Source organism: Ciconia boyciana, chromosome 4 (assembly GCF_034638445.1).
Source record: "Ciconia boyciana chromosome 4, ASM3463844v1, whole genome shotgun sequence".
Classification (NCBI taxonomy): domain Eukaryota; kingdom Metazoa; phylum Chordata; class Aves; order Ciconiiformes; family Ciconiidae; genus Ciconia; species Ciconia boyciana.
In genome coordinates, this window is record NC_132937.1 from 28,389,925 (window position 1) to 28,409,705 (window position 19,781).

At 38.0% G+C, this 19,781-nt stretch overlaps 1 protein-coding gene across 1 annotated transcript in view; it reads left to right on the forward strand.

Moving 5' to 3' along the window:
* Positions 1-17,686, forward strand: part of LOC140650569 (excitatory amino acid transporter 1) — a 46,143-nt gene extending 28,457 nt beyond the window's left edge. Inside the window, exons 3-8 of the mRNA XM_072859074.1 lie at positions 1,469-1,511; positions 9,701-9,996; positions 12,255-12,488; positions 13,991-14,185; positions 15,646-15,780; positions 17,247-17,686. Coding sequence (XP_072715175.1) covers positions 1,469-1,511; positions 9,701-9,996; positions 12,255-12,488; positions 13,991-14,185; positions 15,646-15,780; positions 17,247-17,451 — 1,108 coding nt within the window. The 3' untranslated portion in view covers positions 17,452-17,686. The remainder of the gene's footprint in view (positions 1-1,468; positions 1,512-9,700; positions 9,997-12,254; positions 12,489-13,990; positions 14,186-15,645; positions 15,781-17,246) is intronic.
* Positions 17,687-19,781: the final 2,095 nt, after the last annotated feature.

The following is a 19,781-nucleotide window of genomic DNA, read 5'->3' on the forward strand; positions in this document are numbered from 1 at the left end:
GTTCTGCTATCTGCATGGGTCTTTTCCTCTCCTTCCATAGCACAATTCTTATTACCAAATTCCTCAGCTTTCCCTTACTTCCAACTTTCAACAGCTTTATCACTTCACTTGAATCCCTGATTTAGCTATTAATCTTAATTTTGAATTGTAGCTGCCAGTCTGGGTGCATCTACTCAACCTTGTTAAATTGTATGGATGGGAAATAAATTCCAGGAACAGGCAAGTAAAATGCTTGAAATAGAGGGGCACAAATATAAAAGCTTGTTTTCTCCTTGCTCAGAGACTCTGCAGTGCCTCTGCAACTACCTGAAAGGAGGTTGTAGCGAGGTGGGGGTCAGTCTCTTTTCCCAAGTAACAAGCAATAGGACAAGAGGAAATGGCCTCCAGTTGTGCCAGGGGAGGTTTAGACTGGATATTAGGAAAAATTTCTTCACGGAAAGGGTTGTCCAGCCTTGGAACAGGCTGCCCAGGGAAGTGGTGGAGTCCCCATCCCTGGAGGTATTTAAAAGCCGTTTGGCTGAGGTGCTTAGGGCCATGGTGTAGTGGTGGGCTTGGCAGTGTTAGGTTAACGGTTGGACTTGATGATCTTAAAGGTCTTTTCCAACCTAAACAATTCTATGATTCTGTGATTCTTTTATAGATCTAATATGTCACAGATGTATTCCAGGGAGTAGGGAAGCTGAGGTTTTGAACTTGGGAGCTTTTCTACAGGTAAAGCCACCAAAATTTTGTGTTCCACTAACCCATTTGGAGAAGCCAGAGACATGGAGAAAGGCCTCCAAGAGTCATGCTGCCAGGAAGGGGGACTTCAGAAAGACCCATGAAGAGGTTTGCACTCAGATTCCTCAAGATTTATTCAGTTAGGCTGCTTCTAATTCCCTCAGAAATGTCACCATTCTGGAAAGCAAAGAAAAAAAACCCCGTATGTAACAAGTACACAGAAACATATATGATTATATGTGTATGTGTTATTATTAAAGAATACTCAAACTTCAGAAGTATTTATTTCTTAATCATGACAAGACTCTAAATCGAGTGAAATGTCACAATGTGCTAGGCTACATGACTGCAAAAATTGTTTGAGAAGTAGAAATGCATTAAATATTAACTTCTTTATTAATCTAGATCAAAAAAGCATTAATAAATACAAAATTAAAAGTCAGCACTGACCCACAGAGCTTTGTTCATTTGGTAATTTAGCTAATATTCTGCTCCATAACCAGACCTGCTATACAATATTGGATGCAGAGATTGCATTGCCAGGATCTATCCAACCCTACTACATTTCATCCTGATAAAGCTAACCAGGCCAATGCTATATGCAAAGCTCTACTCACTGTATAGATAATTACATATTTGTCTTAGGATTCCTTTGAAAATTAGCTGGTCAATTCTTTTATTAGCTGTGCCACTAAAGGTATTACTAAAGTCTTATTACTTCTCATATTATTTTCTTTCTTTTTCACAGAAATATGTTCCCTCCAAATCTGGTGGAAGCTTGCTTTAAACAGGTAAAAATGTTTTGTTATTTCCAACTAAAACATAACAAAGTAAGAAATTGAAATGTAAAAGCATTTTCTTTAGGAATATCACGTACTTGTACTTACAGCAGAAATAAATCTTATATAAGCTGCCAGCTGTCAAAAAACCCACACCAAACCAACCAAATCTGTGCTTTGTTTTCAATAACATTGTCTCAGTATTTGCTATGAGAAGTGAAGAAAACACACCTGGCACAGCAAATAAAAAAATAAGTTTTTTCAAAATGTTGTATTCTTAAGTCTACAGCAAGCTTCATTAAAGTCAGTACAGAATTTACTCTTCAAAAACAGTGTTATGTTAAATTGGGAGATACTGAGATATGCACCATCTGGAAGATGTTCAAGAATGTCATGTGGGAAATGTGCATAGGTTAGAAACTGAGGCAACAATTTTGTGGACATCAATAACAAAATCATACTAGGGGACTTCCTGTCACCTATGATAGGATTGCATAGGAATGCTCTTTCTATGTGGCTTCCCAAATTCCTCTATCATTAGCCTGATCTTAAACTTAACTGTTCTACAGAGAAAATGATAGTAACTAGTTACATTCCTTTTTTAAGAGGAGGACATTATAGATTCAGTGAAACCTATAATGTGTATTTCCATAATCTAATAATTGCTTCATATTGACCCCACAGACAACCTTGAACTGATATTATTTACCAGTTATTGCTGTAGCAATTAAAAAAAGCTGGAATGTGGAGGTCAAAGAGGATAAAGTAGACACTTTCCAAAGTCCATCTGAGTTACATCTTGAAAATTGAAAAGAAAGAATTGAAAAGAAACAGTAACATTTTCTTTAGTTACATAAACAGAGACCAACAAAAAGCAGTGACTTTCTAGATTAAAGATTTGGTCAAGATTAAAGATAAACTAGTCCCAGGTGCAAAACCAACAAATGCTATGCTTCTGTTTTCAGTAAGGACAGTGATGCAGAAGAGCAGTATGGAAATACAAAAGTCTATATCTAAACTAGAAACAAAATTCAAAGAATTTAATGTAAAAAGTCAGGGAATTACATAATTTTTATTTCAAAATCATGAAAGAATTAGGGCATAAAGTTACAGGTCTAGCAGCAAGTATTTTTAATAAAGCTGTCAAGTTGGGAAGTTATTATCTGTAACTAGTGAAAGCAATCATAGTGCCTTTCAAATTGCAATTTCAAAAAGATTTGGGAATTGATTTAAGCAGTTAATAACCAATTACCCTGATCTTGGTTGTACTGAAGGATACAAGTACTTTGAAGGAAAGAGTAAAGACTTAGTAATAAATGAAAAATACATGAAAAAAAAAGATAAAGAATAATATGGGTTTCTGAAACAGATTGTACCAGAATAACCTTCCATCTTTCTTCCACAAGATTGCTCATTTTCTTCTTTTCTTTTTTTTTTTGGTGCCACAGAAGTGCAATGGATCTAATCTCTTTAGACTTCTGTAAAACAGAGTTTTTAATATGAGGGAAGTGAAATAGTTGAGCAGGAGATAAGATTATTGTGAGAATTGTAAAATTTGTGGAGATAGCAATGGAAGTTGCTGAAGGACTGGACGTATCTCAATTGATATTTTTATGGATGACATTGCCATAAGATGCACACAACAAAATTTACAGATGACAAGAAAGTCCAAGCACTTTGTACCGAGATACCTAACAAAGGCCAAAGAAGATAGTATGTCCCTGGCACACTGTAATGCTATAAAGTCACAAGAACAAAGTGAATTGGCTCTTGCAGACTTTGGCATATTTGGTTATCTCCTGGTAGCTCTTCATCACATGTGAAATAAACATTTAGAAATTAACAGTAATTTCTGCTTTGAGATGGGAAGTCATCATCATCAGAAAAAAAAAAAATTAAAACACCTCTCTAATTCAGCTCTAAGATATATTAGGTGACATAACTCCAAGAGAGGAAATAAAACAAGAGGAATGTGACTGTCTGGAACACTGGGTATATTCTGGTCATTATGTTCAAGGAAGATTAATGTAAAATAAGCACAATGGAGAGAGGAGTTGCTGTTCAAAAGAACACCACATATAAAGCAAAAAGAAGCTTGAATTAAAAAGTATTTAGGTTCAAAAACCAAAGTGGGAACAGAGCTGTGTAAGATACAGAAAAATGTTTATACAAGAAGAAATTGAAATCACTATGACTGAATTTAAAGTGGGAATTAGTAAGGTTTTTAACCTTCATTACCTAAAAGGTGAGGTCCTGGAAAAATCTTCAATTAGGAGTTGTGGGAACAAACTACCTCATCAGTTTTAAGATACGTCTTGAAAAATTCATTCAATAAAGTATCCTACAGCAACAGGAAACTTGACTCAGTAACTAGCAGCCCTAAATCTATGTTCTTAATTAAAGATGTCCTGTAGACTCTGTTTAAATTAAGTATATTGTATTTCTCATGTGCTTTACAGCTTAAAGGGATTTCCAAAAGATGGTTCAAAAAACAGGAAATGTTTAATGAAAGTTTTTTCTGACTTTCATCAGCAGATATGCTTACTGAAACACCAGGATTTTAAATCTGTCATACTGATAATATTACCTTTTGAATCAGGTACCAAAACCTAGATTTTTAGGCATAAGTTGTTTTGTCGAACCAGATTTGTTACACTAAAAACATTTTACAGGAGAAACAAGTATGTGTAAGATTCATAGGTATCCAGATGACTTTGTACATCTGACTCCATAACTTTCTTTTCAAAAGTTTACATCAGGTTTTTCATATGTTTCTCAGAAGATTTATGAAGAAGGATGATCCATCTGGCACTAATCTGGTTCTGTAACACCGTGTTTGCTGGCCCAAACACAAAACACACTACTACTCATAGTAGTCCACACTCAAAGGTGTAATACTGATCCACAGCTTTGCACACCTGGAAATCATCACTGGCATATACACTCCACATTCAAATCACATCTTTTGATATATTAGGTGCTCACATTCTGTCTTATAGCATCCTTAGGCAGCTTTCTTTCCTGACAGAGATCTGCACTGGAACCCACTAAAAAGTTTTTCTTTCTTTCTCACCATGGCCAGCAGACAGATCCTCTAGTGACTGTGTTAGGACTCACAGCAAATTTTGAACCTGTTATTTCTCCATCAATAGCAAGCACCTCCCAAAGCAGCTCCACTAACACACAGGACCAACTATCATTTCAAAGTTTTTTAACCTCAAAAGATCAACTATTACTCAAATTTTGTAACACTAAGATGTGGAAAATTGTACTTTCCTTTGAGTAATTCATTTTAGTGAAGTAAAATTAGTTTTCTGGACGTGGAATTGCTCTCCTGCAAAATGAAATGAAAATGCTGTGTGGAAAGGGGTAACCAAGGTGGGGAGGGCTTCTAGATGGTGTTGGGAAAGCTTTTATAGATTGCTGCTGGGAGAAGAAGAGCCAGGAAGGAAGACTGGGACCTTAGGATTCATTTAGGAAGGATCTTCCTAAATTTTCTGCTGCTTCTCATTTAGTCTTCTGGTCCTTTGGATTCCCTTTCTTGTTCTTCTTTCCCAGAAAGTCTGTGAGGCAAACAAAGCTGCCTTCTCTTGCTTCTTCTTCTCCTTCTTTGCACATTTTCTTCCTCAGAAATAGGAATAATAGTGGAACAATATGCCCCTTCCCCTCCGAAAAGGACCCCCCATTGTGGATCCCAGAAGCCAGGAGGAACCCCTGTAGGAGAGAAAGTGTGGTGGGTTGACCTTGGCTAGCTGCCAGGTGCCCACCAAGCCGCTCTATCATTCCTCCTCCTCAACTGGACAGGGGAAGAGAAAATATGACAAAAGGCTCATGGGTCAAGATAAAGACAGAGAGATCACTCACCAGTTACCGTCACGGACAAAACAGACTCGACTTGGGGAAATTAATTTAAGTTATTGCCAATTAACAACAGAGTAGGGAAATGAGAAATAAAACCAAATTCTTAAAACACCTTCCCCCCACCCCTCCCTTCTTCCCGGGCTCAACTTCACTCCTGATTTCTCTACCTCCTCCCCCCCCGAGCAGTGCAGGGGGACGGGGAATGGGGTTGCGGTCAGTTCATTACGCGTTGTCTCTGCTGCTCCTTCCTCCTCATGCTCTTCCCCTTCTCCAGCATGGGGTCCCACCCATGGGAGACAGTCCTTCACAAACTTCTCCAATGTGGGCCCTTCCCACGGGCTGCAGTTCTTCATGACCTGCTCCAGCATGGGTCCCTTCCATGGGGTGCAGTCCTTCAGGAACAGACTGCTCCAGCATGGGTCCCCCATGGGGTCACAAGTCCTGCCAGCAAACCTGCTCCAGTGTGGGCTCCTCTCTCTCAACGGGATCACAGGTCCTGCCAGGAGCCTGCTCCAGTGCGGGCTTCCCACGGGGTCACAGCCTCCTTTGGGTGCATCCACCTGCTCCAGCATGGGGTCCTCCATGGGCTGCAGGTGGATATCTGCTCCACCATTAACCTCCATGGGCTGCAGGGGGACAGCCTGCCTCACCATGGTCTTCACCACGGGCTGCAGGGGAATCTCTGCTCCAGCACCTGAAGCACCTCCTCCCCCTCCTTCTTCACTGACCTTGGTGTCTGCAGAGTTGGTTCTCTCACACATTCTCACTCCTCTCTTCTGGCTGCTCTTGCGCAGCAGCAGTTTTTTTCCCCCTTCTTAAATCTGTTATCACAGAGGCGCTACCACCATCGCTGATTGGCTCAGCTTTGGTCCATCTTGGAGCCGGCTGGCACTGGCTCTGTCGCACATGGGGGAAGCTTCTGGCATCTTCTCACAGAAGCCACTCCTGTAACTCCCCCGCTACCATGGGAAAGGTAAGAAAATCCTTACCTTCAAACCTTTCAGCTGAGAATTGGAAAAACCATTTCAGGCCTAGGTGGTGGCATTCAGCCCCATGCCCCAGGAAAGTCTAGGGGGGACAAAGAGCCACCCTTGCCTAGCAGATCAAGTTAAGAAGAATAATCTGCAAAATGTTGGGCTTTAGCTTCAGTCTGTTCTTCACTAGTTACTCCCTCTCTCCCTGTGAAAGACCAAAGCCATGTTGGCAACCTGTCCCTCCAAGCAGGACCTCCTCCAATTAAATCAGTGGCAGATAGGGATCACTGGAAACAGGAGATTGTTAATCCAAACAGCATACTTTCTAGTGCTGGTTATTTCCATATGACATATGTTGCTACCTTCACTATGCACTGATCATTTGGGGGCCTTTGTGATTTTTATCAGTAACAGGAGAATCTGAAAAGACTGACTGCTGATAAATATTTCACACTTATCTAAAACTAGATTACTTTGTTCAAAATCTTCTCTATACTCCTATATTCACCTGCAATTTGGGGATATCTAAATAAATCTTTGGATTTATCTTTCAACTCTAACCATTATCTCTTCATTTCTCTTTCTTTGCTAAATTCAGAGATGCTCTCTATCATGGGGCTAAGCAGTTGTAAGCAGCCTGCTTGGTAGGCAGATACTGCTTTTTAACTGCTTGTTCTTTGTGCTGTGCTCTGGGATATATCAAAAGACAAAAGAAACAAGTGAACTTGGGACATTAAGAGAAACAGAATCAGTCTAACAATTTGGGAGGGTCATTGTGTTATGAATAGGTGGAATTTTATGCCAGCTGAAGCTTAGAGAACTGGAAAGGTGCATCTGATAACTGCATTTCTTCTGAGCTATTTTTAATTAATATTCTTTCCTGAACTCATCCTTATCAAGAGGATTGGAAGTGTTAATCACACATCCAGACATGAATACTAACTAATATATGCTGTCTATTCCTTGTGATAGTTTTGGCTAGTTAAGATATATTTTAACCTGTGTCATCAGCTCTTCTGTAGACAATTTAGAATGCTTTCACACATGTCCATATGGGAAGGAAAGAAAAAAATCATTAGGAAGATGGGATATCACTGCCTTATTTTCATTTCTTTTCATTTTCTTAGCCTTGCATTTAAGCAAACATGTTGCTTTTAAAATCATCATTCACTAAAAACAATATCACCATAGTGACTTAGCACAGACATTGCTAATTATACTATCTCAGAGTAGTGACAGTAAATCATGAGTTTTCAGAGCAGTTACCCATGCAATTACCTTGTCTGCAAGCTAATCTCTGGAATGTGCTACTGCCATGGTATAATGCTGCTTCTTAAAAAGTCACGCAATATATTCAAGTCAAATGGCTGTGGGTATCTTGTACTACTAATGAAAACAAAAGAATAATAAAAGTGTAAACAACTAATTCATTATATTATGCAAGAAAGTAAATATATTGTCTATTTCATAATGAGATAACTTAATTAAAATTCCTTTTAAAGTTGTTCATTAGCACTGTGTCTTGTAACAAAGTCCAGAAATGCCATTATTTTTATATTTTACTTGCAGATAAGGTTGTTAATAGAAAGCTATTAGTATTAATATGTATCAAATAATATTTACCTTGTTCCTAATTACTTTTTTATACGTGAACTTAAGGAAAATTTTATTAGTATTTTGCATCTAAAATCTTACCAGGCAAAAATACCTCTGCCTGGAGACAAAATGCACCAAACATCCTCAGAAATGACAGGACTTCAGTGATGTTGTCTAGCCCATCACAGATTATCAGTCTAGGTGTGTGGACTTCTAGTAAAACATAACCAGCTCTTCTGAGACTCCTAAGCCTACAATGTGTTATATGAGCAGTTTTTCTTTGTCTAATTTCTTCCATTACTGAATGTTGCAAAAGAACAAGGATCTGCAGAATCACAGTGTGATATTAAAATGTCCCTTTGAGCTACATGAACAGCTGATAACTCTGATTCCCACCAAGATACAGTAGAGATCTGCCTGAAAGTAGGGATCTCATAAAAGCTCTCAAAATTATCTCTATCACCAGTTTCTCTGCAAAGTAATAATAGTCAACTCTGCTATTACCTCATCTATTTCAAAACCTTTGACATTTCCTATCCTCTTGAAGGTGCTCTTTCATCCTGTCACTTCCTATAAACAGTTGACTTTTTCAGCATTCCACACTCTCTGTGGAAACAAACACATTTGTTTTGTGGTGGTCAAGCAATCTTGTATTTTGCCTTAAGTGTCATCTGAAAAAGCACTAACAAGAATAAACCTCAAGCTACACTTTTTCCTTGGTAGATATCTCCTTTGCATTTCCCGTATTTGGTTTTCCCTAATTTTTTTTGCTTCACCAGGAACCTTCTCATGAGTTTTGATAGACAACTTTGGGCATAAGAAGACAGACACATCCACAGAATTATCCATAACCTCATTTAGCAATAATGAAAAAAAGGGTAGCTCAAGTGACTGTCCCACAGCAAATAAAATTGCTCTGATTCCTGTTGCTCAGATTCCCATTTTGAATCTCACTCTAAATAAACTGTTTCTCCACTGCTCTGGAAAAGGTTCTAGAAAGACTATTCTCCCCAGGCTAAAGCTAACATTTCTGAATACTTAAGTCTGACCAACAGAGTGAGTCAACAGATAAGATCTACATCTCTGTGTACCAGTGTAGTAGCTGAAACGAAAACAGACTTTGCTAAGTGAGGTCCTATAATCCATATTATATCCCTAAAGAGACTTAACTAATAAAGGGTTAAAGGCATCCTCCTGCTGGGACAGAATTCCAGAATCAGCACAAAAAAGAAGGAATATGCTTATTACAACCTAAAATGATTTCTAACTGGGTTTTTAAAGGTACGAAACTTCATGTGATTGTGCTTTCTCCCCTGTAGCTGCCCAACTTTTTCCCAGTCCCTTGTCGTAATTTTTGAGCCCAATGGCCAATTCCAACCTAATTTGAGGCCTATTTATTTTAAAAGGCCTATTTATTTAACAGTTGGGAAAATGTTGTTGGGAAAAATAACAATTTATAAAAATGCAAACTAAGAATCAATAGTTTTGTCACAAAATTCATGAGCATGACAAATCTGCGTCTTTGATTTTGACATATTTATGAGAAAGCGAGTTCTGGAAGCTAAAGGTGAAGCTTTAGCTCTTGAAGTTAATATGGATTTTTGTTGCTTTCAGGAAAGCTAGGTTTTCATAACAGTACATTCTACCAACAAATATTACACAAAGAATTCAAATGTCCTACAATAGTAATTAATAATTTAATGTGTGATTTTTACCTTTGTTTGCTATAATTCACAAATTCCTATCTTTCTTTTATTTTTGTCTTACCAGTTCAAAACTAACTATGAAAAGAGAATGTTTAAAGTAGATATTTCATCCAATGACACATCCACAGTGGCTTCCATATTAAGTAATGTATCAGAAGCAATGGAAACCCTCACCCGAATGAAAGAGGAAATAGTTCCTGTTCCAGGTTCTGTAAATGGAGTGAATGCCCTTGGCTTGGTGGTTTTCTCAATAAGCTTTGGCCTGGTCATTGGAAGCATGAAGGAGCAAGGTCAGGCATTAAAAGACTTCTTTGATAGCCTAAATGAGGCTATCATGAGATTGGTAGCTCTAATAATGTGGTAAGTGCCTCTTTAATAAATTCCATATTAAGTTATAACATTTTTTCATCACAGTCATGCACTGGATAGCAAGAGTCTGTTTGGCAGGAAGTCAGACAATAAGATCTTAACTACCTTGTAGCTTTTTTTGTAAATGAACCCAAGAACTGTAGTTCTGTATACAATAATTTTCCCAAACATGCCTATTCTTTCAGTGTGTTTAGCTTTTGACAAAAAAATCAGGGTCTATGACAGAACTTGCTAAGCTTATACAGAGGCATTATATGTTTTCATAAAGACAGTGATCACAACAATATGCTATCAAAGTTTCCTTATATCCTAATCTGACTTCACTAAAGGAAAATGACAAACCTCTCCCATAATCTTATTTCTACACAGCAAGACCTTGTTATCATTAGTTTCCAACACAATTGGTTCCTGCAGTTGTATAGTGTATATGTATGTCCTTGCATTGTAGCTGCACTGCTTACAGACACACATAATTTTGCCACTTTCTTTATTGTGTTCAACAGGTAAATAAAAACAATACCTTTTCCTTCAAACATTAGGTATGAAGTCTTCAACAATAAAGATTCATTATTTGTCAGGTAGAACGTTAATTATGAAAAGAAATTATGTCTTGTTGCATTCTTTACCACAGAAAACAAGCAAATGAACGAATGAACAAACAAACAAATCAACTCCAAAAGCATAAAAAACTACCCAAGAGCACAAACACACATATGTTGTAGTACTAGATACAAAACTAAAAATAAGTATATTTTTCCAGTAAGTAAAATTCTATTTGCCAGGAAACATCTATACAAAGCAAAAATCTTTTCTCCTTCTTTACGAGCTCACTTAATATGATAAAGCAGTGGATGAGAATTATTACTTTTGAGACATTTCTACATGGATTTGATGGCTGAAAGTGCAATTGAGATATTGTCATGGTTTAACCCCAGTCGGCAACTAAGCACCACACAGCCGCTCGCACATTCCCCCCCTGGTGGGATGGGGGTGAGAATTGGAAGAGTAAAAGTGAGAACACTTGTGGGTTGAGATAAAGACAGTTTAATAATTGGAACAAAATAATAGTAATAATAATAATGAATTGTAATGGAAAGGAAAATAACAAAAAGAGAGAGAAATAAAACCCAAGAAAGACAAGTGATGCAAATGAAAAACAATTGCTCACCGCCAACCGACCAATGCCCACCCAGTCCCCAAGCAGCGGCCCCTGGCCAGCTTTCCCCCAGTTTCTATACCGGGCATGAGGCCATATGGTCTGGAATAGCCCTTTGGGCAGTGTGGGTCAGCTGTCCTGGCTGTGCCCCCTCCCAGCTTCTTGTGCACCCGGCAGAGCAGGGGAAGCTGAAAAGTCCTTGACCAGTGCAAACACCGCTTAGCAACAGCCAAAACATCAGCGTGTTATCAACATTATTCTCATACCAAATCCAAAACACAGCCCTATAGCTACTAGGAAGAAAATTAACCCTATCCCAGCCAAAACCAGGATAGATATGCTGGATAAATTTTGTTCTGTGGTAACTTAATATAAAAAGACAAGGGGACATTTATGGAAACAAGGCTGTATCAAAAGTCCAGCTGCAGCAGGATTATGTTAGAGATTTATGCTCAGCACTAGCTCCTTCTTCATCTGTAGCTGTGCTTGCCGATAGGAAAAAGCAGATTATACCACCTTTGTTGCTGCCCCACAATGCAGCTAACCTCTGTCATACAGATGGCTTCATGCTAAAGTATTTATCCAGTGCCCCACTGGAGAAAATGGGGCATGGCCAAAAGCAGCTTGAAATCATAAGAAGTTAGCCTTCTATGTGGGTTCCTTCCCCAACAACATGGGAAACAACACTGGAAAGATAATAGAACTGGGCACTTGGCATAGTCTCCAACTATGTTGGTTGAGCCTTTGTTCATACAGACAGAATTATAACAGAATTGGCTAAACTAGCTTTTAAATGACACTTGAATTCCAAAGCAAGCTCATCTCCCTTCATGTCTGAAAGGCATGCTGTACATCTTTAAATCCCTACCAGATCCTGAATCCAATGGAGCCTATCAGAAACATTCACTGCTGTGGTTTAATCCAGGTTGAACTGTTAAGAGTTAGTTAAACTCTTGAACTGCTTCTGAATAGTTGCAGTCATCCTAACAGTGAAATCCTACATTCATGCATGCATATAAACACAAAAGGTATGGATAGGGGAGTGGATTTCTACTTTGTTCAGTACAATACTGATTTGATTTCTTATTTGCAGGTATGCTCCACTTGGAATTCTGTTCTTGATTGCTGGAAAAATTGTTGAGATGGAAGACATGGGTGTGATTGGTGGTCAGCTTGCCATGTATACTGTAACAGTTATCATCGGTTTGCTAATTCATGCTGTCATTGTCCTACCTCTTCTCTACTTCCTGATCACTCGTAAGAACCCTTGGGTATTTGTTGGAGGCTTAATCCAGGCGTTAGTCACAGCTTTGGGAACGTCTTCCAGGTACAATACAATATTTTAAGGCCATATTGTTTTTATAATATTATTGGTTTGAGAAACAATTTTGCCTAATGTAATTGGTTAACTCCATATTCAAATATTCACTTGGGCACTTTATTTCAGTTCCGCTGCTCTCTGACAGAGATGATTATTATCATTATATTGACTTGAAGTCTATTTTCTATGAGAACTCTTGAACAGAGATGAAATAGGTCTGTTTGGTGATGCAGACTGTATGGTTGGAACCCTTGTGACTTTGATTAGCCTTGGTGTTTGAGATTTGTAAGTAGTTTGTAATGGCTTACTGATAAAGGATGCTGCTGGCAAGGGAAGTTTTACATTTGTGTGTGGCAAAATTGAGCAGCAAACAGGAAAGTTCAGAGGGGATTCTGAGAGAGCTTGAGAGTCCTTCTTGGCAGGTGACATTCTGTGCTCAAAATCCTGATAGCCAATGATGGATATCAGAAATGCAATAGAAATGCCATTTTTGCTCTTTGTTGATGAAATCATAGGGACTTCATATGAATAAAAAACCTGTTTGCATCTATGATGAAAAGAAACATTATTGTAATCAAATATATATTTCTACACCATATGACCTTTCATAAAACACCTTTCATTTTAAAATATTTTAAAAGTGTCTCCTAAAGATAGATGTTTTAAGTCAGATATTCTGTATTACCAAATTCAAGTCCCTGGTGTTTGGGATTATTTTGAAGATCTGGATAAGAAGCTATCGAGACCGTTAATGTAGAATCTGATTAAGTTTTGTATAACTGAAAAAGCTCTTGAGGACTTAAAAAATCATGACAGTATATTAATGGGTAGAGAGGGACAATTACTAATCACATTTGACATTTTGATGTCAATCCTTGCAAATTTGTGGAATGCCTAAAAGGGAATTTGATTAATAATGATTTTGAAAGGAAGATAATATAACTATTGCCAGTCAACATAGTTTAAGAGAAAATAAACTTGGGGGGGGAGGGGGTAAGGCAGTGGCTGTGTGCTGCTTAGCTGCCTACCGGGGTTAACCCACAAGTGATAAAATAATGTAATCGTTCATCAGAATGCCCTTTCCAGGGGAGCCAGCAAATAAAGATGAGAAAACATGCTGTTTACTGAAGGGTTGAATAGCTCAATTTGTATAAATTCAGGAAAACAATGCTTAGGGGTGATTCAATCACAACTCGATGACATAAAAAATGGGAAGTGGCAATTTTTAATTTGGTGACAAAATACTGAAGTTAGACACATTCAGACTAGGGACTACATAGAGAGTGACAGTAATTAACCATTGGAAAAACCTTCCAAGAGCATCAGGAGAACCACCATCAGAAGTGTTTAAATCCAGCTTTGGCATTTAAAAAAAAAATATTCTGGTAGATCACATAAAAATTAAGACAATTAGGACAATCTATCTTGTCATCACAAAGCATGACATTCTTTTCATTCCTTCTTTGTAGAATTTATATCATGTATTACCTTCTTTCTTTTTGTTTCAGTTCTGCAACACTACCTGTTACATTTAAGTGTCTAGAAGAAATAAATGGAGTGGACAAACGAGTTACAAGATTTGTACTCCCAGTTGGTGCTACAATTAACATGGATGGAACTGCTTTATACGAGGCTTTGGCTGCAATTTTCATTGCACAGGTTAACAACTTTGATCTGAACTTTGGGCAGATTATCACAATCAGGTACAGAAGCCATTATTACCTACATCTAATAAAAGCACCTTTGTGATGACTCCTTCTTGCTGTTATATTTGGGATTAAACAAAAGCATCTAGAGCTAAAAACGAGAACTGCTACAGTAGCTGAATAACTGTAATGATTTACATCTTCTGCACAGAAGAGGCCCCCCAGCACATATTCTCCATTAGGTAAACCTTTAAAAAACTGTAACATGACACACCTATCACTGCACTTAGTAGAGTCAACAAGAACAGTTTTTAATGACTTTTAAATTTTCTTTCTTAAGAACTCATGCAGCTTTTGGGAGCTGTAGACTTACAATCAGTACCAGATAGTTTCTAATGCATGTACAAAACAGTAGCATAAGAGCATCACAGTGGCATGGTACAGTGCTAATGCTAGGAGAGGTAGTGTTTTCCTAGTCATGATGGTCTCAGGATACAAGTAGAGCAAGCTGTGTAAGGAGCAGTAATACCTTTTATTACACCAGTTGATAGAAGTGGAGAAGATAGGTATGTTTTCAAGCACACAAGCCTTCCTGTTTGAAATAGAACAGCAAACAACCCACTAAGCAGCACTCAATTATAACTGATCTGCATTAATTTAATTATATTACTCAGTTTAAGAGAAAAGGGTGATGGGTACATGTGCAGAAGAAAGAAAAGTCAGCAAGGGGAGAGAGGGACACTGTAGGACAGAGAGATATGTATTTATCACTCAGGAACACTGAAAGTTCAGATACAGTGAACTGGGAATGTAGAAGACTTTCAAGCAGAAGTGCTTCTCTCCATAAAAACCACCAGCTTAATTCAATATTCATCAACAGAAGGCAAAACTCTGCCTTCACACTCTGAGGCAATAGTTCCACATTCATTAGTACTAGAGCTGCTCCCTGCCAAATCACCTGATAAAACAAATTCTTCCTAAACTAGGTGCGAACAAGCATATTTCCATCAAGTTACTAGACTGTATGATTCAGGGTTTCTGGCAGCTTTCTGTTTTCTGATGGCAGAATGCCAGCTGCTGGAAGTCAGATACTTCACCTGGCATGAAGTTATAGTGAGACAGACAGAGAATAAAAGTTCTCGCATTAGATCTGTCAGGACATAATTACCTCCTCGGCTTTTCTTTTAACATGTTTGAGTTTGTGGAGTGAGTTTGTTCAATGGGTGGGGGCATGTAGCTATAATGTTTTTGTCTGGCCCTTAGCATATAGTAAGGGATTTAACATCTAACAAAATCATGTTTCCAGGGTTCTGGATAAAGGTTTAGTGTAAGCATTTTGGATTAAGATCCACACTGCCCTGCAGCTGCGTAGCGTTCAGATTAGGGACTGGGCTCATCTTTTTCTTTACTACTGAGCAAATGCTTTCTTGCTTCATATCTGTTTTTAATGTTTGCCAGATGATAAGGAGAGTTTATTATGGAAGTCAATTAATTACTCTTGCCATCTCTTTGCACAGCATCACAGCTACAGCTGCCAGTATTGGGGCTGCAGGGATTCCTCAAGCTGGACTGGTCACCATGGTCATTGTGCTTACATCAGTAGGTTTGCCTACAGATGATATCACTCTTATCATTGCAGTGGACTGGTTCTTGTAAGTATTTTTATGGAGTCACTAAGGGCTTAGACCATATTTAGAAGTGCAATAGCCAGGGACATTCTGGCAATACTGCAATCAGTGGTGTACTTCTTTTGCTGTGGAAGGCAGTTGGAAAGAAGTGTTAAAAAGGATCACAATTTCTTGCAATTAATGTATTTTCTTAGAGCAGATGGTGAGAAGTGTTACTTAATGATGGTTCCTCTTGCATGCAAAAGGGTTACTTAGAAACCTGGTTCCTTAGGGTACTAAGAAAACTTTCAGACACACTGTAATTAAATTAGCAAATAATTGCTTTAGTCTTCTATTTTTTGTAGGCTGTCAATGAAAACCTTTCCATCAATCAGGCTCAGAGCTGGTTCAGACCCAACCCAGTTCATTGCAGCCCTGCTGACTATCTAATCCAGGAAAAGTTCATATGTCTACCCCATGGACACAGAAATGAAAAACAGTTGTGTAACTCATCCAGCCACCACAATGTATTGCCCTTCCGTTTTTCCATTCTTCTGTCTGTAAAAGGCTAACTGACACCTGTAGGTATATGGGGAAATCCCTTAGGTCCAGGAACTAGATCAAAGGCAGAAGGTTTCCTCCAGCCTCCATTTCGTCTAACCCCTATTAGTTATAGTTTCCAGAGGCTTTTACCCTTCAGTCTTCTCAAGTGATCCCTGCAAGAAGTTTCCCATGTCATTATCAGAATGTAATGCCTTCAAATGATTATTGGAACAGGTTGCCCAGAGAGGTGGTAGCTGCCCCATCCCTGGAAACATTCAAGGTCAGGTTGGATGGGGCTTTGAGCAACCTGATCTAGTTGAAGATGTCCCTGCTCATTGCAGGGGGGTTGGACTAGATGACCTTTAAAAGTCCCTTCCAACCCAAACCATTGTATGATTCTATGATTCTATGATTATCTAACCACATGCCCACAACCTTATGTAGGTGGACGCTTATCGAATAACAGTGCCAGTCACTCCTTGTCAAGCTGCCTCCTACATCTTCTGGGCAGAGCCCTCTAAGATGGCTGAATTGTTGTAGTTTGAATCATTTTAGCAGAATTCCACCCTAAATTACTGACTATAGTTTATGGTCAGGAGGGAATTGAGCCTAACAAGGTAGATTCTCATTGGCTTACATGTTCAGAGGATATAAACCCAAATCACCAGAGTATAGAAATGCCTTCAAGAAGCATCTGCCATATTGTCCCTTTGTCGTCCTCATCACACAGCTGTTTCTTGCTGTGAAGTTGCCAAGAGTATTAACACATTTTGTGTCTCCAAATCCTAGTATATTTGTTAATTTCTGTAGAAGGAATCATGGCATTAACAGTTCAGATAGATAGATAAATGAATATACATAAAATTGCTGAATCATCTAATAGCCATTTAAAGGCTATTTTAACAGCTAGTCTGCATGCTTCCCTGAAAAAGTGATGAAGTCAAGGCTAACTTACTATTTCTCCTTAGGGATCGTCTCCGTACCACTACCAATGTCTTGGGAGACTCCATCGGAGCAGGAATTGTTGAACATTTATCACGGCATGAGCTGAAGAACAGGGATGCTGAGATGGGTAATTCTGTGATAGAGGAGAATGAAATGAAGAAACCATACCAACTGATCTCACAAGAAAATGAGAGTGAGAAATCATTAGATAGTGAAACCAAGATGTAGGGTAAAGAAGGCATGAGTCCAACACTACAAGTGTGGAAAACACACACATTTTCCAGCCATTTATATGTTGAATTCACCAAGTTCACTTATTCCTTGTTTTCTCCCTTTATGCTAGCATTGGAAAGAATTAATGAAAATATATTCCAAATTAGCAGTGATCATGGTATATGTTGGCTTCCCAAAATTAACAGGCAACAACACTGGTCCTGCTAGACATGTGCTAACTGAGGATAAATAGAGATTGTCAATTAAAAAAAAATAATAATAATAAAAATCAGTGTATATGCTACTCAGTCCTGTAAATGTGATCTTATTCTTTTTCTTTCTTTTTTTTTTATGAACTGGAAAGTAAAAACAGATAACAGAGCCTGAACAAGGTTTTATTTTTTTAAATACCTGTTGCAAAATTCCTAACATCTATGAACACACAATCAGTACTTCTAACTTGATAACTGCATCCAGCTAAGTAAATTAACAGGACTTTTGCTTTTTTATCTGATGTTTTTTTCTCTAGTGTTATATCCTTGTTCAAATACTAGCAGGACAATAAAAATAAGGACATTAATTGAAAGGATAAAAAGGGGGAAGATGTATAAATAAAGAAAAAAAATACCCAAAATCAGCACTTTTATCAGCTGAGTTGAAATATTTCTGAGAAAGTTATTTTCTCTAGACACAGGTTTTGAATTAGCCTCAGCTGATCTTGACAAAAACTTAGCCTAGTCAGCTCCCACTGACTTGCAAACATTTACGTATGTATGTATGTACCTCCACTCTGTATTTGCCCCCTTAATTTCAACATCGCAACCCAGTTGAACAATCTATGTGTGTTTTGTAGGAGCAAGGCCCTAGGCTGTATTGACTCTGGGGACAGAAAATGTGTCTTCATGTCTCTTTGAAAAAAAAAAGATAGTATGCTCTGGGCACGCCAATTATCTACTTAATAAACAATAATAAGAATAGAAGGCAGTGCCAGCCCTCTGCAGAAGGTGCAGAAGGGTGAGATGCTCAGATCCTAAAGGGACTGGATTCTAAATCTGAATCTCTGAGACCAACAGGAGATTTTCTGATTGGAAACCTCCCAAATGCTTGGTCATCCCACTGATAAGTTATAGAGCTATTAGCTGGATTTACATTTTTCCATCTGGGGAAGAAGGCTCCCTATATCAATGTGAAATTTCAAAATCCTTGTGTGTTTATCAGCAGCATCTCAAAAAGAAAAAATAACCCTTTAGAAAGTAAAACTAATGGATGCTTTTTTACTTTTTACTAGGAAAAAATATATAAATTGCAAAATAGTAACTACTATAATAAATGTTGAAATTTTAATTAGAAAGGATTTTAAAGCGCAATATTGTATGTTTCTTTCAGGGAATAGATAAGGAAAGAATGAAAAAAGGGAGATAATGCACTTGTAAACCTGTAGCTTTTTTTGTTCATTTCAACGTTATTCCCTGATGAAGCCCTTTTTAGAAATATAAATTATGTATTTTTTCCTTGTGTTATTATAGAGGTTAAACTGGAAAGATTTACAATGCAGTTACAGTTGGGGGAATGAAGAAATATTAATCAAAAGGCACAATAGTGTTGAGTGATCTTTTTAATTTAAATGTTCAGTTCTCTTCTTTCTCCCTCCCTCCGCCAAAGAATTCTGATAGAAATGAAGGATTCCCTTGCAATGTCCCAGTTGCCACTTAAAAAAATATTCAATATGTTGCTTCTGTCACTAAAACAACATAAATAAGGTGTACAAGTAACTGTAGTGAAAATGTCAGCATGCTGATTGAAGGCAAATCTTTTCCCATGTTTAGAGCAATGAGGCAAGACTGTTTTATTTAGGACTGAAAACTCCTGCCCATCTTCTCCAGTTGAGTAACCCAGACAATACGAGCAGGAACTCTCCAGTGAATGAAGTGAGCAGGGTTTAATACAGAGTATTGAGCAGCCAAACCAACAAAGCCCTAAATGAATCCCTGAGTGAAAGAAAACAAGTATGGGGGGGGTTTTTTGCTAAGAGAATGCAAATCTAGCATACAGACAGATATTTTCTGTTATGTAATTAGAGATATTTTTATATAGATACTGTAGTCAGAATGTGTGTATAAACATTAACTGTAGAATTTATGGCATAACCATTTAATTTTTTGTTAAGATTTTGTTTGGAAATACATTGCAAAGACAATGTAAATGGCTGTCTTTCTATGACATCAGCTGAGAAAAATGAATTGTGTCACAAAGAATGTGATCTTTTTTTATACTAACGTTGTTTCTTATGGAAATCAGGTATTATAGAAAGATTCCCTTCCCCATCCCTCATTGGTCTTGCATTG